Source organism: Podarcis bocagei, assembly GCF_964188305.1.
Source record: "Podarcis bocagei genome assembly, chromosome: 11".
In the NCBI taxonomy this organism is placed as follows: Eukaryota; Metazoa; Chordata; class Lepidosauria; order Squamata; family Lacertidae; genus Podarcis; species Podarcis bocagei.
Window position 1 is genome coordinate 6,907,750 of NC_138136.1, and position 27,803 is coordinate 6,935,552.

Consider the following 27,803-nt stretch of genomic DNA (forward strand, 5'->3'; position numbering starts at 1 on the left):
TAGTAATTATCAGTTTTGGATTTAGAACAACTAAAACATTTTAACCAAGGCAAACTGTAACGAAATTGGCCACTTCACAAGCAATGTCACATGTTCATGTCACAAATGAGAAAAGGAGTGAGGACAGTAATAGACAAAGAAATTAAATAAAGGAATGAGTCATTTCTGAAATTCTTAGAGTGAAAAATACAAATCTGCTTTTGCACCAGGGAGGGCTGCACTAACAATGTGGATGAAAGAGAAGAAAAGTAAATCTGCAAACTCCACTGACTATCAAGACAAAAAAAACCCAAACCCCACCCAATTCAAAAAAATGCAGTAAAACATAAAACTGAATGCAGGGAAAGAATTCTGATGCTGGTCTACAACACGAAGTGCTTTTTTCTGGGGGTACTCAAGGGCAGCACATTACATTGGGCTATTAGATTTTATTCTTCTCAAACTAAGCAAAACAAAAACCAACAAAAGCACCTAGTAGACTAATTGATCTAATAGCCCAATTGAACAAGCTACCTCATTAAAGCACTGACTTATGGGATCAGTCATGCTGATGCCTGTCCTGATGTGTGTGGGGGGGGTGTTAATTTACTCACATGCGCGGAACCTAAATCCAGTAAAATTACTCTTTCGGTGGGACTCATAGCATACAGTACCTTCCAACATCCCTTAGATGAAAATAGGGGCATATCTCACTCCCCACCCAACTGACCCTCCTCAAACCTCCTCAAGGTTAGACATGGGCGCACAAAGCATTGTTATTTTTTACAAGACTCCTTGCTCTCTGCTCTGCTCTCGCTTTCTTCGCATCCAGGGTGGCCCTGCTCTCTGCCTGCACCTCTGAGTTGGTGCGTCCCACAAGGCTGGGCTCAGCAGCGACAGCCTCTCCTCCTCTTCACCTGCTCCATGCAGCCACTATGAGTTGCCCAAGCTCAGTGGCGGTGGCACTGGCAGGGAGAAATGGGCACATTCTAGGATCAAATCAGAAGTGGGGTGGGTTTCGTAATTCCAATAGGGACCCTTGGAGGGCATTTCATGGATATTGTGGCAATAGAGCAGTTTTCCTGCTCTTTGGTTGTTTCCCCCCCCCCCCAAAAGATATTTATTAAAGTTTTTTTAAAATATAACAATGAAAAAATGAAAAAATGAAAAGAAACAAAATACAAAACACAACATAAAAACAGTTAAAAAACAAATAATTTTCCATACCATATCTTCCTTACGCTTATTTCCCCAGACCTCCTCATACCTCCCTTCTTTGTATTCCACTTCAATTTGTTAGTTCAGCAAATCCTTACCATTAAGCTTTTACCCATTTATAAACCTTTTTTTTCCGTATCTCCTAAAGCATTACAGCTGGAAACCCCTTAGTTTCTATCCAACATCCTTCTAACATTCATTAATTTTACAATATTTCTGTAAATAGTCTTTAAATTTCTTCCAGTCTCTGCTCTCTTTGAAGTACCATTGCACAATACTACAGTGAAGTTTGGGTGGCCCTGTGGCAATCACACAGGGTCCCCGGACGTTTCACCGTCTATTGATCCCTGTGCCACCACTTTATTTCTCGCTGCCACCACCCAGGCCCTACCTGGTACAATACTGGGTCCAATCAGGGTTAAACTGGAACATAAAGTTCTGTTTATTTATTGCAGTTTAACAAGTGTGTGGTTTCATAAATGGTATCGGTCCATTACAATCATGGGGTGCCTATCCAGACCTATAACTTCCGCTACCTGCTCTCACTCACTAAACCACCTCTCAGATATTTACTTGTCTTCCTAGCTCCTAACTGTTCCTAACTCCACTTATTTCGCTACACTAACTCAACCTGCCCACAGACTCTATCCCAATTCACTCCCACTCCAACCAACCACCCAACTCCCAACGAACTCTTCCTCTCCGCCCCTCCCAGAGCTGGTTTTATAGTCCCTCTGACTCCACCCCCCTGGGTTCTGATTGGGTAACCTGTCTAACTATTTCACCTCCAGCACTCCCATATGTTAACCTCACAGACCCCTTCAAGACAGCTCAACATCTAAAGGTAGTTTTAAAGGCCCAAAGATGGAAACAGCTAAACAGCCTTGCACTATTGTTGCTGGAAGCAAAGGAATTTGCAGGTAAGTCTGGAAGAGCAGAATGCCTTTGCCCACTTCATAATAATAATAATAATAATAATAATAATAATAATAATAAATTTTAATTTATACCCCGCCCTCCCCAGCCAGGGCCGGGCTCAGGGAGGCTAACACTGAATATAAATTACAATAAAATGTAATAGGAAAAAAGAAAAAAGAAAAAAACAGTTAATTAAAATACGGCTTAAAATACAGCTTAAAATGCAGCCTCATTTTAGTAGTAGCCCATAAATCAAGACCATAAAGGGAGGAAACATCAGATATTCACCCGAGCCAGCTATCCATGCTGGTCCTACATGGGCCAGCAAAAAAGCCAAGGGAAAATTTAGATACCAAATCCCATATAAGGGGTCAGAGTGAGTCCAAACCAAAGGCCAGGTGGAACAGCTCCATCTTGCAGGTCCTGCGGAAAGACGTCAAATCCCGCAGGGCCCTAGTCTCTTGGGACAGAGCGTTCCACCAAGTCGGGGACAGTGCTGAAAAGGCCCTGGCCCTAGTTGAGACAAAGCTAACCTTCTTGAGGCTTGGGACCTCCAAAGTGTTGTTATTTATGGACCTTAAGGTCTTCTGCAGGGCATACCAGGAGAGGCAGTCCCATAGGTCCTTGCAGGGCTTAAGGCATAATTTTACTTATTACAGTGTCAAGTAGTTACGGCACTGGAACATCTACTGCCTGTGCATCTCCTTTGTACCAGCTTGATGCCAGCAGCATGATTTGCCATCAGCATACGGGCTACCTGTGCATTGGGAGCCAACTTGCGTAGCAAGCAAGAGCAACATGGCACAGTAGGTGATGGAACTACTATAAGAAGGTGCCACCACAGAGACACACAAACAGCCATGAGAAATATCCCCCAGCCCCTCATTTCTAGGGGAATATCCCTAGGAAACCATTTAAGTAACGTGAAAAGGACAGAAAGTTATTATCTTGTCAGCGTGCGTCATTGTTAAGCCAGACCTTGATTCAAATGATTTCAAACTAATACAATGAAAAGTCCATGGGAGGGTCTAAGCAATTCAGTCCAAAAGCTAGATTTAATATCATGCTTGCTTATAGCTCCACTGAGGGGCCAGAGGCTGAGCAATGATCTTAAGTGTGTCATAATAGTGTGAGAGGGGAAATTCTGTACAGTCTTTGCTGACGGGTTTGGAATCTGGGACAGCTGCTGGTCTCACACTTGAATTAAAAACAAATGTAGAAGTTGCAAGGATCAAAGCAGAAGAGCTGCAATCAAAACCGGGTAAGTGGAATTTAGAGGAGCAGTTGTAGCTACTATGGACTGCTTAAATAGCACATCATCCCAATAGGTACTCTTCACATTAAGTACATCTTGCTGAGAGTATGAACTTTGCAGAGATCTTCTTCGAGAAGGATAAGCAGAATTTCAACAAGCTGAAATTACAGAACTTCCACGTTGATCAGTAAAAAAGAAACGCCATTTTACAATCTGTACAGCAAGCTACTACAGAAGAGGTAGAAGGACTAATTTCTCACAACCCGAGTTACAAATTGGGGTCATTATCTGTAGAAAGAGACATTCTAGACTTAACACTGCTATTTTCCAAATGGCATTTGTAAATTTATCAGACCTTAAAACAGAGAATACAACAGGACTCTAAACAACTTAGGAACAAAAATCCTTTTCAGATTTATTGACACCTTCAAATTTAACACCCTCCTTCACATCTCCTCAGCAGGAAAGAGACATTATAAACCAATAGCTGGATCGCAGATCTAGAAAGAAGGTCCACATTATTTAAAATGTGCGCCTTTAATACTGAATGGCTTCTAATGTTCCAATGTGTATCCAGAAAATAAAATCAGGATTTTCAAAGCACTTACTGTACACTTGGTGACTAGTAGCCAAGTGTGTGAGCTGACTATATTGAAAAGCATTGTGTGAAGCGAAATTGAAGTTCTGTCTGAAGTTAGATACGTGATGACCCGTGTACACATTGCTGCTACTAGTACAACTGTAAGGATTTCTATCTGTCTCTTCTTACGAGTCAGACAATGCTCTGTGAAGAATCCCAGAAGTGGTTGAAACCATGCCATGCAATAGTAGATATATGTGTTAGTCTTCCATATGACTCCTATTTTTGTTGAACAGTGATGGACTAGGCCTTCCCTCACTCAGCTATGAAGCTCGCCAGATGCCTTTGAGCCGCTCACTCTTTCTCAGTCTAACCAATTTCACAGGGCTGCTGTAGGGTTAAAATGGGAGGGAAGAATGGGTTGTACCTCAAGATTGCCTAAGTTAGAATTTTCTCCTCTCATCCCCCTGGTAATACAGCCCAGCAATGACCCCAGATCTTCTGGAAAATATTGAAAGGAAGCTGCTGGGGTGAGAAAAGGAAACACTGTTGTAGGATCAAACCCCCTATGTCTGCCTTGAGCTTCTTGGAGGTAAAAATGAATGAAATATATATGATGGTCCATCCCTATGAGCAAAACTACATTAGACCAGCATTTAGCCACTAAAATTGTTGTTGAATAAATGTGAATTGTACTTTCTTTATGATAAAAGTGTAAGGTGGTGCATTTAAAACAACGACTAGAAAACATAGCTAGAAATCTGACATCTACTTCAGAAAGAACAACCTTCAGACACCAATTCTGTTTGCATTTCACAAAGATTATGCTCCACATTTTGATAGATCTTCATGAGGAAGAAAACGGGAAATGTTCTTACACCTGAAAAAGATGCTTGTTCCCCACTTTGGCACCTGTCACTGTGAGTCACCGTTTCCCTAGCAGCTCATGCATGTGATACGGAGTTTGTTCACTGATAATTTGTTTTGCTCTGCTGTATCCATGGGCCCCATGACAAACTGTTATCCTGATGCGGCCACAGGAGATTTCTACAGTATGTTTAATTAGCAGACAGAAATTTAGTACCTGGAATTTTTTTGACCACCAGAATTAAATACAACATTATATTATATCATTCTACTGAGTCTTAATTTACAGCACTCGACTATTTATTTCAACATCTGGTTACTGGTTTGCTCTTTTCACCTTGTCACAGATATGTCATACTTCTTAAGGCAACATGAAAACTAGTAATGCTGAATATCTGCTTAAAACTTCCCTCATCACACAGAAATTTAGCACCTGATAGTTTCTAAGTCAATTAGAGTAGCATCCTCTTTGTTCACTATGGTGGACAAACTGATGAAAAGCTTACAAGGCCTAATTAATCACAGTCCTCTAAAGCTACCATGCCTTCTACCAGCACCTTCTTAGGAGATTCAGTTGCAGTCAGGCTTAGAGATCAGAATTTCCATAGAACTCAACCATTGCAATGATGGTGAAGGTAAAGGTAAAGGTAAAGGACCCCTGACAGTTAAGTCCAGTCGTGAACGACTCTGGGGTTGCGGCGCTCATCTCGCTTTACTGGCCAAGTGAGCCAACGTTTGTCCGCAGACAGTTTTTCCGGGTCATGTGGCCAGCATGCATGACTAAGCCGCTTCTGGCGAAACCAGAGCAGCGCATGGAAACGCCGTTTACCTTCCCGCCGGAGCAGTACCTATTTATCTACTTGTACTTTGATGTGCTTTCGAACTGCTAGGTTGGCAGGAGCTGGGACTGAGCAACGGGAGCTCACCCCATTGCAGGGATTCGAACCGCCAACCTTCCAATCGGCAAACCCTAGGCTCAGTGGTTTAGACCACAGCGCCACCTGCATCCCTTGCAATGATGGTATTCAGGGTTAATTATTTTAAAAATGCATTGAGTATCATCACTGAATTGTTAGAATGCTGCCATAAAAAAGCACTTAAAATGTGCATAAGATAATTATTACTCATTCATTAGCCATCTTTTTCAAAGCATGTTAAGACTAATTAATATACAGTACATGAAAGGATATTGAAACTGCACTCTGTAGTCTGGACTGATAATTCTAATTTGTGATAGGGGTTTTGAACAGAGAGAAAGATAGGATGTCAGTATTTACTAATGTGTATTAACTAATGTGGAATAAAAGAGTGAGATCTTGCAAATGTTCTCAGAGACACTTTATGCTAATTTAATATGGCACAATGCGCTATATGAACAAACAAAAATCACCAGCAGTGAAATAACATCTGAAAAATGTTATGAGCTGGCAAGATCCCATGACAGCCTCTCAAAACTCATAGAGGATAGAGGATGGAAGCAATATTTTATCTGCCAGTAATGAGTATGTGGCAATATTACAAATACTGAACATTTAATTCAGGCTTTCAAGTGTAGAATATGTGACAGTTATACTAAGCACCTATGGATCCCCTGCCAAACTAGAATTAAACATCCTGCATTAAGTAAAAATGTTTCTATGCCCCTTCTACCAATCACAGGATTTAACTTTGGACTACCTGCAGTCTGATGTGACTTCACTTGCTGTTTTGTGCCGCTTGTTTTCTTTTTCATTTACTATTTCCTGAAATATATGCTTCTCTACTACACAGATTGTCTTGGTTTCACCTGCCATCAGTCAGTCTTGCAATGAGACAGATATCAGCTTCCATTCCAGGGGTAGCGTCAGCTTTGAGGATGGGTGCATTTTCAACAGGACTATGACGCAGAGGGAAAGCATTACCCCTCCTTGCATAGCACAATCCTGATCCTAATTCCCAACCCCAAACAGGCAGCTGTTTTTTAAAAAATAAAAACACGTTGTTGTTGTTTAGTCGTTTAGTTGTGTCCGACTCTTTGTGACCCCCTGAACCAGAGCACGCCAGGCACTCCTGTCTTCCACTGCCTCCTGCAGTTTGGTCAAACTCATGCTGGTCGCTTCGAGAACACTATCCAACCATCTCGTTCTATATCGTCCCCTTCTCCTTGGGCCCTCCATCTTTCCCAATATCAGGGTCTTTTCCAGGGAGTCTTCTCTTCTCATGAGGTGGTCAAAGTATTGAAGCCTCAGCTTCAGGATCTGTCCTTCCAGTGAGCACTCAGGGCTGATTTCCTTCAGAATGGATAGGTTTGATCTTCTTGCAGTCCACGGGACTCTCAAGAGTCTCCTCCAGCACCATAATTCAAAAGCATCCATTCTTCGGCGATCAGCCAAACACATTAAAACCACTCAAACATTTATTGTATCAACTTGTCTGGCTCCATAGTTCCTTTTTTAAAATTCACTTTTTTCGCTTGCTCAATTTTACCCACACGTTATTTGTGTGTGGGGGGGGGGGTGTCCCCTGAAGCAGTACCTGAAGAGATCATAAGCAACCTATTTACACTTGACAGAGGCGGACAGATTTGTGTGCATATGTTCCCTAGGAACACAGGACTATAGGAAGCTGCCTTACACTGAAACTTACCACTGACCTGTCTGACTCAATACTTGTCTATACGGACTGGCGGTGGCTTAGGCTGGTGACTTCCAAGCCCTACCTGGAGAGGCCCAGGATTGAAAACCTGGGATCTTCTGCATGCAAAGCACAACCACGGAGGCAGTGTTTAGGGTTGCCCTACGCCCAGAATTTCCTGCCGGAAATACCGTCTAGGGGGAATTTTGGCAAAATGCCTGGGATTTTGAAACAAAGCTCAACTTGGTTTTTCCTTTAAAAAAGCTCATCAACTGTGGCAACCCTAGTTGCGTATCTATATCACGGAGACCAATCTTGTCATTTTGTGCAAAGTGTGTTCTCCCTCATGGAGAGCACGTGTTGAGGTGCGGGCTGACAAGACACCTCACTGTTGCTGGGCAAAAGAGTCTGGCCATCTTTAAGCAGGGGTGGGCTGTTACTGGGGAGATTTATATATTGCCATTTATTGACTTGACAGCCCTGTTTGTTAAATACACTGCACGCAGTGACGAGCTTCCTCTTTCGCTGCGTGCTTCAGATCACCCATCCTCCCTCCCTAATGTTAGGCTGTTCACTTGACCTTGCTATGCCTGTCATGGGGTCGTCTGCTTTGAAGCAGGGGCCTGGTAGGAATTTTGTCCATTTGGCTGATTGGCTGGGGCCATTTGGTTCTTGCCTACTGCGTAGCAAATCGTCACAACTTGTAAGGTTGCAGTTAGGCATTGGTTTGAGAATTGGTTGGTGGAGGGGTATGGATTGGCTGTGCCTGCCCCTCCAAAATGCTGCTGCTGCTGCAAGGGTTTTCCGTTAAAGGAACCCAGGGGCTCGCCATGCTTTTGTCCGAACCCCTGCCAAGGGGCTAGGGCCACGCAAGAGCCCCTGGGAGCATTCTGGGGAGAGGTGAGACATGGTTCCCAGTCCCGTCTCTCTCCCCAGGTGACTTACCCTTGCTGACTTCGCGGGGGGTGCTGTCCCTGTGCGGGGTCAGTTAGTCGCTACCAATGCCTAAGCAACCACTCACATTGCTGTAATTTGAATAAAGTTGTAGCCAAAATTATGCCAAAAACCTTAAACAAGAAACAAGTGTCATTGTGTTCTTATTTGGGGTGTCTTGGGGACCTCGACGCGCAAAGCCCATCCTGCAAAAATGCAGACCTTAACAGGCGCTTTCTCAGGCTGCAGATACTGTTCCCTGCATGGTCTTGTGCCTTTGCCTTCGGATACTGCATTCTGCTAGCACAGTTTATCTCTCCCTAAATGAAATTCCAACTACTTCTAGGTCTTGGAATCTGCTGGTAATTGCAAGTGTTACATAAACAAAGCCAGTGGTTTTCTAGCAACATTCCATGACATCTAGTGCAGGATAATTTAAATTATGCTCTTAATTCTTCATTTGAAAAGTATGCCTGAAGGGGGCAGCCTTTCCCAAAACAACGTTTATCTCCAAATTAATAAGAGGCCGCAAATGTCTATAGAAAGAGAGAAATGGTTTGTCCTCTCTATTCTGTTTTGTTATCAATTAATATGTCAAAGGAGAGAAATGTTCTACATATATATGATGGTGATGATAAACTATTAATATTCATTACATTTATGAGTTGCTTTACATCGGAACAGTCTCAAAGCAACTAGAAAAGAAATTCAAACTAATAAAAACCAAGCAACAATGTTTAAAAACTGTAATGTACATTAAAAGTGCTCATCCAACAGTAATAAGAAAATATCCTTCAAAGGATAATTACCACAAAATCAACAGAATGGCAATTAAAATGAAAGCAGTAACGAAACCTCTCATGTGATTTTCTTCTAGAAAGAGAACTATAATCAAAGTAGACTTTTTAAAATACAATGGGGGGAAATTATTGACTATTTGAAGACATATTGTAAACAAATTAAAACATTAGCAGGACTGATATAAACATGTGCAGTAAGAGACAATTAAGGGGAAGATTTGGGAAAATTTGTTAATATATTTGAATTCGATATGCCATAATAAAAATATATGAAATAAGTAACCGCAGAAAGGAGCAGAGGGAAGTCGAGGGAAAGGTAATTTAGATTTGCAAAGATTTTGTTTTTCTTGTCAAAATATTTGTAAAAGCTGAAAATGAAAAATACAATTATTATTTTTGGGGAAAAACAAAGAGGTAGACTCTTGCCTGTGAATATGTTGCAGTAATAAACAAGTTAGTCTTAACTGGAAGGCACCACAAGCTAACATAGCTGCTCTTCAGGAAATGGTAAAATGTTTAACCAGAACGTAATTGAACATCAAAGTATGTTCTAAACCTTTGGATAGCAATCATGTTCTTTTCCGTAAAATTCACCAGCAAAACCAAAATTACCACTTGTCAGTAGCAGTGACATTCATATACGCTAGCTCAGTATTTGCTACATCCAGGTAAAAAACAGAGAAATATAAAACAATATGTATGTTGTGATTATATGTTACTTGCTGATCTTTTGAGAGTTTATACAGTGGTACCTTGGTTTACGAACTTAATCCATTCCGGAAGTCCGTTCTTAAACCAAAGTGTTTTTAAACCAATCAAATATGGAGTTGCACCTGTATTAGCTCACTGAAATCAATGAGCTTACCGTATTTTTTGTCCCATAGGACGCTCCGTCCCATAGGATGCACCTAGGTTTTTTTTGGGGGGGGGGAAATAAAGGAATTTCCCCCCCTTTATTTATCCCCCAAAAGCAGGTCGGGGAAACCGAACCAGGTCGAGGAACAGCGGGATGGCGGCGCTGCGCCTCCCTGCTGTCCCCCAAGCTTGTGGGGCTGGCCGATGTCTGCCCGGCGCGAGGGGCGTTCTGCCCGGCGCGAGGGGCTATCCGCAGCGTGGGGAGCCCTGCAGGGACCTCCTGCAGGGCTGCCTAGGCTGCGGATGTCTTCCTGAAGCCTGGAGAGCGAGAGGGGTCGGTGCGCACCGACCCCTCTCGCTCTCCAAGCTTCAGCAAAAGCCTGCATTCGCCTCATAGGACGCACCCAGATTTCCCCTTCATTTTTGGAGGGGAAAAAGTGCGTCCTATAGGGCGAAAAATACGGTAATTGTGGCCTTACCATGGTTTCGGCTCAGTTTTGGATCATAACATATTGAGCAGATCTGTTGACTTGCAAAATTTTATACTGCATTGTCATCTATTGACCCCTTTAAAATACAGATTTTTATTTTCTACCTATGTAGGTTACAACCTGCAGAAAGCTCTAACAAATAATAGTTAAATAATCCTCTTTCAATACATCCTTTAATCAGCTTTCAAAATTACCTGAATTCGTTTTTATGTATATCAAGTATTTTTCTCTCCAGCTTTTGGGATTGTTTGGGGAAAATCTTAAACTCACTGACATAATTGTCCAAGTGTTCATCAGGATCATAGTCACCGAACTCAGCTGCACAGATAAAAATGCAAAGAAAGATTAGGGAAGAAATACCAAATATGTGATCAGCTAGCTAAATTGAATCCCTAGTCACAAAAAATAAACTGGCAGTGAATTATTTGTTGTTAATATATGAATAGACCTCCACATATAATATTAAGACACTGGTGCTTACCTTTAAAGCCCTATATAGTTTGTGACTCAGGTATCTGAATGGGTCTTTCTCCTGTGCAAAGTTAATGTCATTCAGAAAGCCTTTCTCTGGCAGTTTCAAATCTTAAGCAGATGGCTACTGAAGGGACGGCCTTTTTGGTTGTGGTGCCTTTGGAACACTCTCCCCAAAGAGAAACAGAAAAAGCTACACACAGCCTGTTATTTCAGCTACGTATTTATTTACAATTTTGACGGCTCCAGACTAAGCTTGTCATGCATAAGTCTCACTGAAATTAATGGGACAAGTTAGTCAGCATGCATTTTAATTTAGTTTTAAGCTTATCGTTTCTTATTTTCTTTTAAATAATCTTATTGTTTTATTCTGTCAGATATCTGCTTTGAGCTGTTTTATTTCAGCAAAACAGTATATCAGTTCTGTGAAAAATAAACAAATGAATGAATAATATCTAGCTGGCAGAGCTGCAGTGGTTCCTGCAGTGGTTGCTACTGCTTCCTGGTACAGTGGTACCTCGGGTTACAAACACCTCAGGTTACAAACACTTTGGGTTACAGACTCTGCTAACACAGAAGTCGTACCCCGGGTTAAGAACTTTACCTCAGGATGAGAACAGAAATCACGCGGCAGCGGGAGGCCCCTTTAGCTAAAGTGGTACCTCAGGTTAAGAACGGTTTCAGGTTAAGAACGGACCTCCAGAAGAAATTAAGTTTGTAACCAGAGGTACCACTGTACTGGGATAGGGTGGGACAGTGTGAAATCGCAAGTGGTCGCCAGCGATGGCATCAGTCCCACCACCTACACTGCTGCCTTACCCCACCCCGGCAAATGCAACACTGTCATTGCCAGGAGGAGACTGCGCCCACATAAGGTAAAGGACCCCTGGATAGTTAAGTCCAGTCAAAGGCAACTATGGGGTTGCGGCGATCATCTCACTTTCCGGTCAAGGGAGCTGGTGTTTGTCCACAGACAGCTTTCCGGGTCATGTGGCCAGCAGGACTAAAGCGCTTCTGGCGCAACAGGACATTGTGATGGAAGCCAGAGCACACAGAAATGTTGTTTACCTTCCCGCTGCAGGTACCTATTTATCTACTTGCACTGGCATGTTTTTGAACTGTTAGGTTGGCAGGAGCTGGGACAGAACAATGGGAGCTCACCCCGTCATGGGGATTCGAACAGCCGATCTTCCAATTGGCAAACCCAAGATGCTCAGTGGTTTATACCACAGCGCCACCCGCATCTCTGCTCCCACATACACCCCCAGCAGCTATTGCTAACTAAGATCACATCAATTTCAATGGGACCAAACTATGACTAACTAAATCTGGATCCAAACCAAATTAGTTTATAAAACTTTCATAAGGTTTTTGATATTGCTATATATATATATATATATATATATATATATATATATATATATATATATATGCAGGTTTTGGTGTCTTCGGGTATCTTCCCGTGTAAGAGTTGGGGTGTCTAGGCGACGTTTCGACGAGGTCTCACTCATCATCTTCAGGCTGGTGCTTTCGGCTTCTTGTTACTAGAACAGAGCAGGATCTCAGTGTTTGAGTTCCTATAAATACTGTTGAGGGGGGTGTGGTGTATAGCCTCCAACGTTCTGGGCAGAGAGGAAGTTCCCAGGTTATTGTGCCTTTTCTTCTTTTGTTCATTAATTACTTGAGGGATATCTTGAGTGATTTCTTGAGTGATATTCTGAGTACCACTTAGGAGGGTCATTAGGTGTGGATTAGTTGCTAAAGCTTTCGTGTCTTGACCTCTTGAGCTAGTGAAGAGTTTTTCTGGGAAAATGGCTGTACTGCACTTAGTTGTGCTCTGGCTTGGCTTCGTGTATAGGGGCGAGCTGTGGTTTTGTGCCCTGTGCCAGCCAGATCTGTGTAGGGATTGCAGCTCGCCCCTATACACGAAGCCAAGCCAGAGCACAACTAAGTGCAGTACAGCCATTTTCCCAGAAAAACTCTTCACTAGCTCAAGAGGTCAAGACACGAAAGCTTTAGCAACTAATCCACACCTAATGACCCTCCTAAGTGGTACTCAGAATATCACTCAAGAAATCACTCAAGATATCCCTCAAGTAATTAATGAACAAAAGAAGAAAAGGCACAATAACCTGGGAACTTCCTCTCTGCCCAGAACGTTGGAGGCTATACACCACACCCCCCTCAACAGTATTTATAGGAACTCAAACACTGAGATCCTGCTCTGTTCTAGTAACAAGAAGCCGAAAGCACCAGCCTGAAGATGATGAGTGAGACCTCGTCGAAACGTCGCCTAGACACCCCAACTCTTACACGGGAAGATACCCGAAGACACCAAAACCTGCATTCCTGTACCCGTGAAAATCTACGAAAGCAAATATATATATATATATATATATATCTGGTTGTGAAGCTGAGAAAAGGTCTGAAGATGCTGTTGTCTACACTTACCTTGGACAATGCATGCGCCCAGGAAGGCAGCGTCAGAAAACGAACACAGCAAGCGGCCATGGAAAATGTCTCTTTTGATTTGTAGGTATAAAAGGTACCTGCATGGTGTAAGGAAAAATACTATATATAACAGACATAGAATCATGGAATTGTAGAGTTGGACGGGACCCTATCTTATGAAGATTCTGTTTCTATATTTATTTTGCCTTTATTCTCATTTAATCAATGTACATCACAACATTAGCTAATGTAATTGGCCAGAGAGCCAATGCAAAAGTAAAAATCAGGTTGCTGGTACGAATATATTTTCTCCTTTCTACCAACTGGGCCATGTCTTGAAAAAGAAAGAATGACATTAAGCATGCTGCTTATGAACAAAGCTGAGATGCAATATTTAATTTATAATCCTTTTATCACAGCTGTGCCTTTAAAAGATTCCAATATATTCTTGGTTCCTACAGAAGACTCTCAGGACAACAGCAAATGCATTCATTTTTTCCCCATGTATAAATCTACACAGGGTGGTATTTTACTCAAAGTAGACCAACTGGAATAAATGACTAGGCTGGGTTCATTAACTTGAGTGGGTCTACTCTTGAGTCAAACCATGCTCAGTGTTTCTGTTCCAGTCATCAGACTAAGGCATTCAAGTGGAAGTTTGCCATGCAATTCTAATCAAAATGCTAAGAACAGTGAAAGGAGAGAAAACACATTTTCATATGTGGCTGGACCCCACTTCATGTTCAGATATCATTTCCCATGACTTTTCTTTTTAACCCAAAAGCAGGTGAATCTTGGGAGGCTGAATCTTAAATAAAAGACTAGGAGAGGGATGGAATGGGCTGCTTGAACTTTTGCCCTCTGGCCATTTTCCAATTCTGATTCATTCTCCCAGCCGCTCTCTTCTCCCCTTGTGGGAAAAGGTAGGAGCATCCGTATGTTTTTTCTCCACGAGTGGAAAAAGGATCTTGGGGGAAGGGACTGTTTGTGAGGGAAGTGACTGGAAAGGCAAGGGTTAAGCAGCCTCCTTTTCACAGTGGTCTTCTGCTCAAGATTGCTGCCTCCCTGTGGTTACTAAAAACACACAAGAAAATATGTTCGCAACTGTGCGCCACATACATTTTTTGCATAGGTTATTAGAAAACTACATCCCTAGACTAGGATCTGAAGATCTGTGTAACTATTTCCACACACATAATGAGGAAGTTTTGGACTTTTGTTTCTCGACAAAACAGCAACCCACACCCAGTCCTCTAGTAATTTGGATCCCAGCTCTACTCTGAAATCCAGGGATCTTTAATCGTTCAAAAAATTGTTTGGGGTGGGGTACGATAAGGAAGGTTACTGCAGAATTCATTATTGTTGTGCTGCATTCATAATTGCCCTTTTTGTGGCATCTTCCTAATGTAATCTTTGGCCAGTCACAGTTCATTAAACTCCTTTGGAAAATTCACGTTACATAAGTGCTAGTGATTCTCGAGAGAGAAAATTTGTTCCACTATAGTGAACAGATACAAAAATTCTTACTTCACAAGGCAATGTGCTAAATAAGTCCACAGCATGATTATACTTTGAGGTACCACACTAGCCTCTAAATGAAAGGGGGGGTTAATAACACTTCCTAGTTGTGTAAATCAGTTTGCACTACCCTGGGAATTTGCTCTGGCTAAAGAGCACATTTGGGGAACTGGCTGAATTCTGGTGAGAACTGATACAAATTCCACAGAGAGGAATTTAATGTTTTCATCTCAGTACCAGCTACGCTGTTCTATAAACAAGATACATTGGATTCCCCCATCACTATAAGTTGATGTTTTCAAAGGTTGAAAAAAAGGATCAAGTGTGAGATAATGCACAAATAGGTTTTTAGGAAGAGATCAGTAGTGGTGACATAATCATTTAGTGTTGCCTGTTTCTGACTGACAGCATACAGTGTGTAGGTTTCCAAAACCAAATTCTTATCAGATGACAGCTTATATTTGTATACAATTTGAACCATAAATTGGACAGTGCTGGATTAAAGTATCCCTACAGCTATTTCACGAAGCACACTTTGTCCTTCATCTTCACTCACAAATGAAGGCAAACATATTCCCTTGCAACAGAAATCACCCACAATTCAAAAAGTATATTCATTCAGCATTTAATGCACTGCAAAACACAGTAGTGTGATGAGTATCTACATTTTATTAATAGTAGTAGTAGCAGTACTGGAGCTCATTTTGAAACACTAAAAATGCATATTATGCATATAATAAATGGAAAAACAGCAACATATCTGAAGAAATGTGCGTGCACATAACAAACTTAGTTGGTCTCTAAGGTGCTACTAGAAGGATTTTTTATATTTTGTTTCAACAACATATGTATAACATCTTATATGAACTGAATCTATTTGCATAAATTGCAGATTTTACCTCCAAAATAGACAGGAACAGCAGTCCAATCCTTTAACAGTTGCTTTCCATGTGCAATTAGCATGCAAAATGCATGGATTACTATTTGAAGTGGGTCATTCATCATAACTGTTGCTTCAACCTGCCGTTAGCTTTTAAAATCTTTTGTTGCCTCTCAGTAAGTAATTGCTTTGATGGCTATTATAACTGCATTTTAGATTAATTTTTATGTTTGCTGTACATTTTTCTAGCATCCATCGGATGAAGAGCAGTTTAGAAATGTTTTTCTTAATAATGATAATACTAGGCATGTATGCTGGTATTAATTTCCGAGTCCCAAATAAAAATGTAGTATACAAAGCAGCCCCCTGTGTTAAAAGGTTTCCCTTGCTTATTTGACTGTTCCAAAATTTACTTTGCCAATGTCTCATCATTACGACTTTAGGGACAACTAGAAAGCTGGGAACAAAGGATTCTTCAGTAACAAATTCCAAAAGAACATTTTCAAAAACTGATAGAACACACTAGCTCTGTAAAGGATTTTGCACCCTTTAAGCTTCGCTAGCGATGCTCCATACAGTGCAAAAAAAAGAGGAGAGATAAAAATTAAGGTGATTTTGCTTTTGCTAAATTTGTGACTTTACCATAGCTTTGCTCCCAGGTGTTTAACTATTTTCCCCATTGCTCAGTGAAAAATCTTTACAACCTATGGAGGAAAACACTTAATTGGCAATGTCAGCCAACAGAGCAAATTGCTACACACAGTGTGCTGTCAAAATAAACAAACATCATTTTCACACAGCCTCTCCCTAGGGTTGTCAATGTTTTCTTTTTCCAGACAGACTGACGTTATTTCAAATATTTATGCCCTTGACAAAAATAATTTATAATACCTCCTGCCAATACGCAGTGTTGTATTTTTTATTTTTTAATAAACTACATTTTCATTTATGAATAATTTGAACTGTTCGAAATAAACAATTACCAGTTTGCAATGGGCAGCTTCTAAAATGAAGGGACCATGGGCATAGCTGGGGGGGGCAGGGGGGCAGCTGTGCCCCTTAGAGCAAGTAAAACAACAGAAATACTTAACTGATCAATCACATCAGTTCTGTCCCCCCATAACAAAAATCCCATGGAAGGCACAGCAGAAAAATGAGGGCAAAATTAGTGTTCTCTGCTCACTGGCACGATGGAAATACATTTGCACAGTGAGACTTTTCCTCACCCCCACACCAGTTACCCACACTTTGCCAAAATGTGTCTGGGGGTATCTGCCAGCCCTCTGGAATGAAGGAAGCATCTATCCCCCCAACCTTGTGCAAGCAGATCTCACCCTGTTTTTAGCGGGGGAGAAATTAGGGATTGAAAGAGGTAGGGAAGCGCGTCTTCCAGAGTTTTCCACTGCTTGGTGTCCTCCAAATATTTTGGAATACAGTTCCCAGCAGACCCAGGTAGCACAAGTCTCCTGTCTACGGCTCATGGGAGTTGTAAAACTTTCATAAAACATCCCAGGAAGGTCCCAGTCTGGGCAAGGCTTTTCTACCGCAAAGATCTACTGTTGCGTTTACTTAGCTCCATAATTTCAGCTATAAAGCAAGTGTTCCTATGAAGCACAACTTGGTAAAAAAACAAACACGCAAAAACCAGTTCTCACCATGGCCATTTTCATTTTGGCTTTTTATTTCTGTTGGTGGCCACACTTTAATTATTATTTGTATACACTTTAATGATTACTTTTTACTTTTTTATGATGTTAGCACTTTCAGGGTTGTTCATAGGCAGGGCGTATAAAGACGTTGCAAGAAAATAAAACAATAAGTGAAGTAAAATTAATTGAAAACAATTAAGTTAGCATGCTGGTTGGTGGCAGGCTTGCTCCAGAACCTAAAGCAGGGGTCAGCAAACTTTTTCAGCAGGGGGCCGGTCCACTGTCCCTCAGACCTTGTGGGGGGCCGGACTATATTTTGGGGGGGGGGGGGTTTGAACGAATTCCTATGCCCCACAAATAACCCAGACGTGCAAAAGCACACATTCTACTCATGTAAAAACACCAGGCAGGCCCCACAAATAACACAGAGATGCATTTTAAATAAAATGAAACATTCTAATGTAAAAACACACTGATTCCTGGATCATCCGCAGGCAGGATTCAGAAGGTGATTGGGCCAGATCCAGCCCCCGGGCCTTAGCTTGCCTACCCATGACCTAGAGGTTTATTTCTATGCACACTGGAACTGTCCAAACCCATAGCTCTGTTTGGAAACAGATGAATACCTCGAACTGTGAGTTGTATGCAACTATGTCATCCCCCAGATACAAGGGCTTCCACCTATGCAATGGGGCTTCCTTGCCCTCTCCTCTCTCTGCAGCGCCCCCCCATCTGCCCAGGAGCGTTGGGGGTGCACACAGGGCACACAAGGAAAGGAGAGGAAGTTCCATGGCACGAGTGGGTGTCCTTCCCCCACCAGGATGAAACTATGAACATTTATGTGGGTGTGAAGCCTATTGAACCCAGTGGGACTTACGCCTGAGTAAGTATGCCACAGATTAACCCTGCAGGAATTTCAAAAGCAGTGTATCCCAAGAGGCCTACTGGGCTAGAGGAGAAGAAAAGGAGCCCTGGAATCTAGCTTCACATCCCATTTTCTACCACTGCTTCACCATTGCGTGCTTCATATAAACACCTTTACTCTGCTACTAATCACTGGTGGCCCAATTTCAGCTCCCAAAAGCAGTTTATAAATTTTCCAGCATATGAGTGGACAATTTTAGTTAGCTAAAGTGTAGAATGTTAGCATATCATAGGTGATGATAAGAGTTAGCCATGCTCCCAAAATATTGACTAAATGAACAGACAGGGATTAAAAAAAAATATACCTGGTGAGCTCTTCTTTAATCTTCAGTGGTTCATGTGGGTAGAATTTCACTCTAAAGCACATGGTATATGGTGGATGAGCTGAAACATTATAAAGAAAAAGCATGAGAAAAGCAGCATAAAACATGGCCTCTCTTGCACTGCAGGAAATGTCACCATTGGTTTCTCAGAATAGCTTGTGAGATGCAGTGCAGCAAATTAAGAAGAGAAACAAGCAAAAAGCGGATCTAATGTGTGATAAGGAAGATCTAAGCATAAGCACAATATAGTCAGTCTAAACTAGAGAGGTGTACCATGTCATTTTTTAATTAAAGAAAGGAAGCCAGAGAAATTCCACCATAAAGATTTTTTTAAAATCCTAATTATTGGTTGTATCTGGGCTGGACCAGGGGCTGTGCAATGATCCGTATATGGACAATGTGGTTTATAAACCATGTTCCTGTAGTCTGGAGACATTCAGCAGGCAGAAAGTTCTGTTTTGTTGTGCAGAGAAGACAGAAGGCTAGGCTCTCAGTACTTAGACAGGGCTTGCCACTCCAGAGATTTCAGATGATATTGCTTAGGAATTACTTGGCCCAGCAGCCTGTAGCACCTTTAAATTCACACACCAGTTTTGCAACTATATCATGAGAGGAGGGGCACCAGCTCCTAGGGGCCAAGCCTTTTTGCACACACACACACACACACACACACCCACACACACACCAATATTTTTGTGGCTTTGGTTGCCCCACCATGTACAAAAAACGCAAAGGCGAATTGTGGAGCCGAGCATGGCGTGGCTCCAGTGGCCACCTCCTTCTCCTCTTCCTGCTGCTGTGGAGAGGAAGGAGGATCGAAGCAGCCTCCCACCGGTGGCAGTGCCAGGAGAAGGAGGAGGAAGCCACTGAAGACACATGGCTGCTGTGTTCAACTCCACCCCCAGCTCCGCGTGATGTCAGGACATTGACATCACATATGACATCATGCACACAATGTTGGCTCCCCCCAATTGCCATTGCAAGCTGGCACCTCTGGTGATTTATTGTATTTTTCCGTCTCTGAGTTGCCCCCATGTATAAGATGCCCCTTATTTTGGGGGGCTCAGATTTAAGAAAATGGGGGGAGATGTATCCGTGTATAAATCACCCCCTAATTTCTAACATTATTTTTTAGATGGGGGGCCTAGTTTTATACACGGAAAAATACGGTACTTCATGTGTAGCGTAATCTAGACATGCAGGTAGAAAAGACATGGGAAATAAAAGACTGCTTGCATTATTTATTTATGTAATTGTCTTTAGTGGTGGAGAAGACTGTAGGTTGCGATGGAATGAGAAATACAAGGTACTTTCTCAAGCGGCAATAAAATTACTATTTGGCCTCCATCCAGTGGAGTGGAGATATAGCAAGAGACTCTCAGCACTGTGTCTTACTGGGAGGGGGAGGGGCAAGGCGGTGATGAGGTTGGGGTTGTGCAGACACACCTGTGGACCTCCCCCGACACCTCTGCCACTACACCCTTGCAGCCACATCCTCACCAATGCCTCCCCTCCCCCACCTGGTAAGCAGCGGTTCCTGCTGTAATTTACAACATGCATGTTTGTTCAGAAGCAAGTCTCTGAATGAACGGGCACTGAATAAACCAGCAGGACTGGCAACATTATGGGCGCCACGTAATACCTGTTCCACATTTGCAAAAAATCAATCCTCTGCATATTGACACCAGGCGGTACCATTACTATAGTCTTTCCCGGTGCCTGCTAAAATCGCTTTTGTTTAGACAAGCCTGCCCAGATATGTAGACTGTTTATATGTGTTTTCTGTTTTTGGTTCATTCCTGAGTCTTTAAAAACGTGTTAAATAGTTGTTTTCAACTGTTTTTACTGATAATTTTATTGCTTTATCCTCTTTGTAAACTGCTTTGAGGTTTTATTATATTTACTTGATCTTGGAAACTTGTGGCTTCTTGTTCCCAGAAACTGGTACAGTCTTATAATGTAATCCTAAGCAGGCATCCTCAAAAGTCTTATTGCATTCAGTGGAGAAAATGTATGTAGGAGGACTGCAGTTTTATGTCTACTTTATTCCATATACCATAAGCGCCACTGAACACAGTGGAGACTGAATAAGCATTCATAATAGGATTGTTCTATTAATTAGATATATTATCTCCCAAGCCATCTCTCACCATAATAAAACACAACATCCAGGATCTTCTATAGGGGCAAAGCTTCTTCTTTTATTCTTTTGTATTTTTATGTTTCACTGTGATATGCATCATATGCATTCATGTTTAAGTATTTCTATAAAGAAACTGTAAGTCTTAAATACATTGACAGTCCAACAATGATTGGGTGGGTCAATATGGCATCATTACACATAATTTAAAAACTAGTTAGGCAGCTCTTGTGAAACCAGCAATGGTTTTTTATGAAGTTCTCAGTTTCATCTTTTGAGGACCTGACTTACTGTTATGAAGCAAATAATTGACAAATTATAAAATGGACAATGGAGGAGGGTTAAGGGAAAACAGTGCAAAGCGGGGAAGCGGGGAAGCAGAGTGTGAAAGTCAGCCGCAAATGGATAAATAAGATGAAGGAAGCAAGTGGCTGAAGAAAGAAAGAACAATGTAATATATTCAGACTGTTGTGTAAATTTTAATTCATTTTGCTAGCTCAGTTCATTAGGTACAGAAATACGACAGTATGTTTTGGATCACTGGTTTCCTTGGTATTGGCCAAGGATACAACAATGTGTGAATATCCATGTTAAAGGTAAAGGGACCCCTGACTTTTAGGTCCAATCGTGGCTGACTCTGGGGTTGCGGCGCTCATCTCGCTTTATTGGCCGAGGGAGCCGGCGTACAGCTTCCGGGTATGTGGCCAGCATGACTAAGCCACTTCTGGCGATCCAGAGCAGTGCATGGAAACGCCGTTTACCTTCCTGCCGGAGCGGTACCTATTTATCTACTTGCACTGTGACGTACTTTCAAACTGCTAGCTTGGCAGGAGCAGGGACCGAGCAACGGGAGCTCACCCCATAGTGGGGATTCGAACCGCCAACCTTCTGATCGGCAAGCCCTAGAGGCTCTGTGGTTTAACCCACAGCGCCACCCGCATCCCAGTAATATCCATGTTACTTGATCCTAAACCAGGTCTAAGACTATTAAAGTGTATGGAAAGACTCATCTGGTTTTAAGAACCAGCTCTGAGCTGTCAATGAAAAATCACGTTCTGCCAAGGGCGATTATGGTTCACATGTAAAGGGCAAGTGGCTATATTTTTGAATTGTTATAAACTACTGGGAGGAGAAAAGTTGGACAGATTAGTGGTATCAGCTTCTTAGGTACAACAATCCTCTCTCTGACCCTGTATCCCTTTCAATAAACATTATCTGGACTTTGCAAACATGGCAGATCCTTTAACACTCAACACATGATAGAGTCAGTCTTGCATATTTTTAATCTCTCTATTCTCACAGTAAGGAATTTCACTTACTCAGAAATTCCTTATACAGAAGGAAGGGAGGGGGAAGGAGGCAGGGGGTGTTGATTTCCTTTCACATTTCTGAAGCTCTTTTCCGCAGTTTGCATGTTAAATTGACTATAATCATTAACTTGAAATTGAAAAGCATAATAATATTTACTAGAACAAATACTCTCACACATATCTTGTTGTATGGTAGCATCTCAGACACATTCAACAATATTTAGTATACTATGTTCCCAAGAAGGCATATATAGTGCCAACATTTTAGTATTTTAGAATATTTATGTTTCAGTTCGCTCTTTAGTTTACAGGTATTCATTTGTTTTTGCCTATTTTCATTTTGGAAAAAGCTGTCAATTGAACAGATATCAACCCCTGGGGATTGTGGACCACGTGATCATGTTCAGCATGGTAAGACCAGGGCAACAGGTAACATGATAGAAGTTTTATAGTTTTGTGCTAATTCAATGGATGATTTTTGTTTAATTTTGTTTTGTTTTTAAAAAACCTGGGACAGGTAAGGCCAAGCACACATCTGCAAGAATGAGGAAATGAGTTAATGAAGCTGTGTGGTGAAATTTTGCAGACAGGCATTGTTGGGAAAGCCAAAGTTTCCATGGGATTCTCAGTTTTAGCAGATGAAAGAGAATATTTCTGGCATAGAAAAATCATCTTGAGGTGTAAGATTTATAGAAGAAAATGGTGGGAATACGTAATGAATCATTGGGCTCATTTCAATCTCAGACCAAACTGCTGTAGACATACCAAATACAATATTATCTGCTTGTTCTGATTTTTGTAGTAGATCGCAATAAGCTAGTTGGACAAGGATATGATGGTTGTTCAATCATGGCAGGAAAAGAAGGCAGGACTTAAGCACAAATCAGGACACTCAGTCCTCAGGCAACCTTTGGCCACTGCTCATCCCATAGACTTAATCTAACTGTAAATTATCTGAATAGTGTAATCATGTGTGTAATACAGTTGGCACAATTAGAGCCAGTTTTTTTTTCCATTAGAGCATCTAAAGATGACATCCAAAACCTAACGTACCAATTGAAATGTGAAACACAGTAGACTCAACAATACACAAGTATCCCTATGTTTGCATAAAGTTACCCAAGTGTTGTCTTGCATCTCAAACAATAAGCAGGATCAAGCAATGCCAAGACAACACAACTTTTGTACCACTTATTGTGTGCCTCATGGACATCAATTTTAATTTGTTCATCTTGTGACCATAAGCAAATATTCTTCAATGCTAGAACCAGACACCCAAGCTCTGTAATCTGTTCAGTTAGATGTAATAGAAATGAAAGTACATACACAAGAGTTTTTGAGAACAATGGAACAGCACAGGGAAGCTAAAGAGGAGACATTTAGCACAATAACAGAGAAACTGACAGATGAAGTGAATGTAGAACTTAAAGCACTTGAACAAACCAAACAACAGAAAAAGCCATGCCAAATATCCCAGCCAACCCACAGAAGAGTTCTACCAACCAACTCACAGTTTACTGAAACTACTTCCATCTTACCTCTACCACACTTTAGAAAAAAAACTTTCAAGCCCATGTCAATTTTAAAAAATTGAAACTTTGAGGATGAATCTGTTACTTGGCATGAGTTGTGGGCAAAAAGGCATACCAAAGATATTAAAATACTGTAGCTATATTATATTACTGCAGAGTGTTATATTAATATAGAGTGTTTGCCCAGCACTGTGGGTAAGGCACTAAAATGACCTATCAGTTTCGTTTGTCCATTGAACAACAGTAATGTAGGATCCTAAAACAAAACAAAACAAAAACTCTAAGGCTGAATTTCACACCTTTTATGCAGAATATGCCTTGGCTTTGGTGAATGCCAAGCGTAAGAGCTGAAAGCAGTCAGGCTTTTTTGTTAATGTTTGCCCAACCATAACATAAAGGGAAATATAATACACTCTTTAAACAAAAACTGGAGTCTACAGGGGTCTTGACCAGAACAGGCAATAAGCTTTTCTATAAATTTCTCACTGGGATAGCCTTTTCTCTATGGACACTCAACAAACACAAGCCATTATCGAACATGGCCTTGTCTTCACCCTGCATAAAGTGCTAAAGGATCATTCAGTTGTGCATGGAAAGGACGGAAAGTGCTGCAAGGATTGCCATTTTAATAGCAGGGGACAATAGCCCAATAGTTCAATAGTCCTATTGCATATGTTTAGTGGACTTCCTTATGAAGGTTTTGCAATTTTTAATGCGGCACTGTGGCACAAGCCTATGGAACAATAAACAAAGGTTAGTGACTCATGAGAAAAACAGCACTGGCCAGTAAATTACACACATATGCACAATGCAACAGACCATTTGCCTAGCAGTCACTCAAAGAACTGAAAAGGAAAAGTGGAACAGGAAAAGAAAAATAAGATGTCATTTTGGTTAAAGTATTCTCATGCAAAAGAAGCATAAATAATCAAGTTTATTGTAGCAGTGAGTCCTTCTTTTCAGAACAGCCTTTTTATCTGTCAGATAAGGCCCAGCTGGTACACTGGAGGGCCCAAGATTTGTCACAGGCTTCCCTGTCATCTGAGGCACAGCTCTTTTGCTGAAATGGATTCATAATCATAATCGTTTAAAAGGATTTTACACACCATGCCATGAATTCAGTGCAGCATCTTTAAAGTGATGCTAATAACTCGCTGGCTTACGCACCAAGAGTATTCAAGAGACAAAGGGAAGGGAAAGATAAAAGCTTCCTGTAAGATGCCGATGTCAGGGCCCCCTCCGCTCTGCCAAGAACTGGCATGGCTTAGTAGCCCTGGACGGAAGAGGAGGAAGACGAAGGAGCAGATGGAGGGCTGGGAGGATGGCACCCAAGGTGGGAGGATGAAGGAAGATATCAGAGAGGGGGAAGCAGATCTGCTAACTCTCTCCATCACCCCTTCTGTGGAGTGCAGAACCTCATAAGGGAGAAAGGAGAACTTCAGCCAGGGAGAGATGCTGAACCAAATGAGGGAGTGGCAGAACTGGAGGCAGAAAGGCAGGAAATTTTTATCTCCAAGAATCAGGCATCACCTTCGTAGGTGGGCTCAGACCCAGGGCAGACCCACAGGGTGAGAGAGTCTTGTGAGTGAGCTCTTCCTGTCTCATCTTTAAAAGCTTGCTGGAAGGGCTATGTCAGCTATCAGGACATCTTTGTAATTTCCATTCAGATAACTGAATGGAAGAACCTCTTGTCTTGCTATTATACCTTGGAGTCTTGCCTTCTGGACCTTGCGCTTGCTGCTGAGCATGTAATATTACCCCAAATAAAGATCTCTTCCTTACTCTCAAGTAAGAGTCACTGCAATCGTATTTTGGGATGGTAGCCTGACAGCCATACAGTTAATGGGAAGGAATCCCATGTACAAGGGCACCACACATTAGAGGGGTTTGTAATATGTTCAACAGAATTGAATTGCCACTGAATATGAAAAATCTGGTTCAGGATATGAATTTGACCATCCCATAAAGCTTGAATTTTCTCTGACCCAGGGCCTTTTTTCAGCCGGGTTCACAGTACTTGGAAGGATATTCTCCCATTTCACTTTTCTGTTAAACTTTATGGGCTTTCGCTTCTGGTTCTATCGTTCTCTTTGCCACAGATAGTGGCATTAATTTATCAGTTTGCTTATTTAACTTCACTTTTGCTTCTCCTTCAGAATGCTAAGAGCAGATTGCACATGTTTTTTTGTGGGGGGGTCACCTAGAGACTGATAATATCTATTCACACTTAATTTCAACAAATTATAGCTAATCAAACACAATTCATGGAAGCCACTAAAAACAGAAAACCTTCTTTAAAAGAAAGATCATCATACTGTACTAGAAGGCCATCAGGAAAATTGTGGGCAGACTCCCCCCCCCCCCTCTGTATAATGGATATATGTGACACATTGACCTTCTTATGTTGTCTATGTCTCTTGTGCATCTTGTTTTAAAATTATGGGTTTATACCTTTACCTTTTTAAGGAAATGAGGAGAGCATTGAAGACTCCTCTGGACAACTAAAAATATATAGTGCAGGTCTATATGACACAGGTGGTGCTTGGTCTAAACCACAGAGCCTAGGGCTTGCCAATCGGAAGGATGGTGGTTCGAATCCCCGCAACGGGGTGAGCTCCTGTTCAGTCCCAGCTCTTGCCCACCTAGAAGTTTGAAAGCACATCAAAGTGCAAGTAGATAAATAGGTACCGCTTCGGCGGGAAGGTAAATGGCATTTCTGTGCGCTGCTCTGGTTCGCCAGAAGCGGCTTAGTCATGCTGACCACATGACCTGGAAGCTGTCTGCGACAAACGCCGGCTCCCTCGGCCTATAGAGCGAGATGAGCACCGCAAACCCAGAGTCGTCCGCGGCTAGACCTAATGGTCAGGGGTACCTTTACCTAAGTGAGTATAAGATTGCAACCTCCATTTTATTCATTCAGATATACATGTCTAAATTCTGTCATACACTGCTAGCTGCTGAATCACTTATGCTTCTATTGAAAATGTACAATGCTACTAAAGGGACAGAACTTCCCTCCTTTTCATAAATTAACCATGTTGACAACAACCTACGTAAGTAAAACAAGCAGCAGATCTCACTATCTAAAGTCAAGTCTTCAGATACTGCAAAGTGAGCTTTCGTCTCAGGCATCATATCAAATCATTAACAAATGACAGTAGTTGCGGCCATTTAGGAAGGAAGGAAGGAAGGAAGGAAGGAAGGAAGGAAGGAAGGAAGGAAGGAAGGAAATATTTAAACAGAATCACACAACTTTTATCCTTTACAACAGGCTTCTTCAAACTCGGCCCTCCAGATGTTTTTGGCCTACAACTCCCATGATCCCTAATTAGCAGGACCAGTGGTCAGGGATGATGGGAATTGTAGTTTCAAAACATCTGGAGGGCTGAATTTGAGGAAGCCTGCTTTACAATCTACAACACAATCCTATATACCTTCTCCGGCCTGCTGTCTTCCAGATGTTTTGGACTGGAACATAAGAGCCTGCTAGATCAGGCAGCAGCCTGTCTAATCCCACATCCCATTCTCACAGTGGCCAATCGGATGCTTTTAGGAAACCACAACTTTGGGGCTATATCAGAAACTGCATAGCTCTTTCTTGAAACCGGGCAGTATTTCCCAGTAAGTCCCTTTTAGGACTTGCATAAAGTTTGTGAATACCAAAACAAACGGGTAGGAATATAGCGCTCATTTCTTTATTTTACTCAACACTTCACAGCTCTCTCTGAATGAACTGAGTTATTGCTCAGGCGCTTCTTTGGATCTGGGTTCAAAATGAACCCAGTCACGTGAAATGGCCCAAGAAATCAAGCAAGAGTAAGTATAGCAGGTATAAAGAAACCATCTCATACAGTGGGGAAGGATATAGAAACATACTACTACATGGCACTTTTAAACTAGCCCGCCACATTTTAAACTGAGCTATCAACACTTACATTTCATTTGCTTGCAGATAGCCTTGTTGGGCTCTAGCCAGTGCTGAAGAAAAGAGAGGCAGAGATAAATGGTTAGAGGGCTGCAAAAGACATCACTTTTATTTACTGCCACAAGGTCATAATAAACTGACAAGCCGTTTTCATAACAGCTGTGATTTCTA

The 27,803-nt window shown here is 41.7% G+C and overlaps 1 protein-coding gene across 2 annotated transcripts in view; it reads right to left on the reverse strand.

The window, feature by feature from the left end:
* FRMD3 (FERM domain containing 3) overlaps nt 1–27,803 on the reverse strand; it is a 130,019-nt gene that overhangs the window by 33,105 nt on the left and 69,111 nt on the right. For both annotated transcript variants that reach the window (XM_081213704.1, XM_081213703.1), the window contains exons 3-6: nt 27,643–27,685; nt 18,708–18,786; nt 13,432–13,529; nt 10,704–10,827 (exon numbers count right to left, since the gene is read on the reverse strand). In XM_081213704.1, the coding sequence (XP_081069830.1) occupies nt 10,704–10,827; nt 13,432–13,529; nt 18,708–18,786; nt 27,643–27,685 (344 nt within the window). The remainder of the gene's footprint in view (nt 1–10,703; nt 10,828–13,431; nt 13,530–18,707; nt 18,787–27,642; nt 27,686–27,803) is intronic.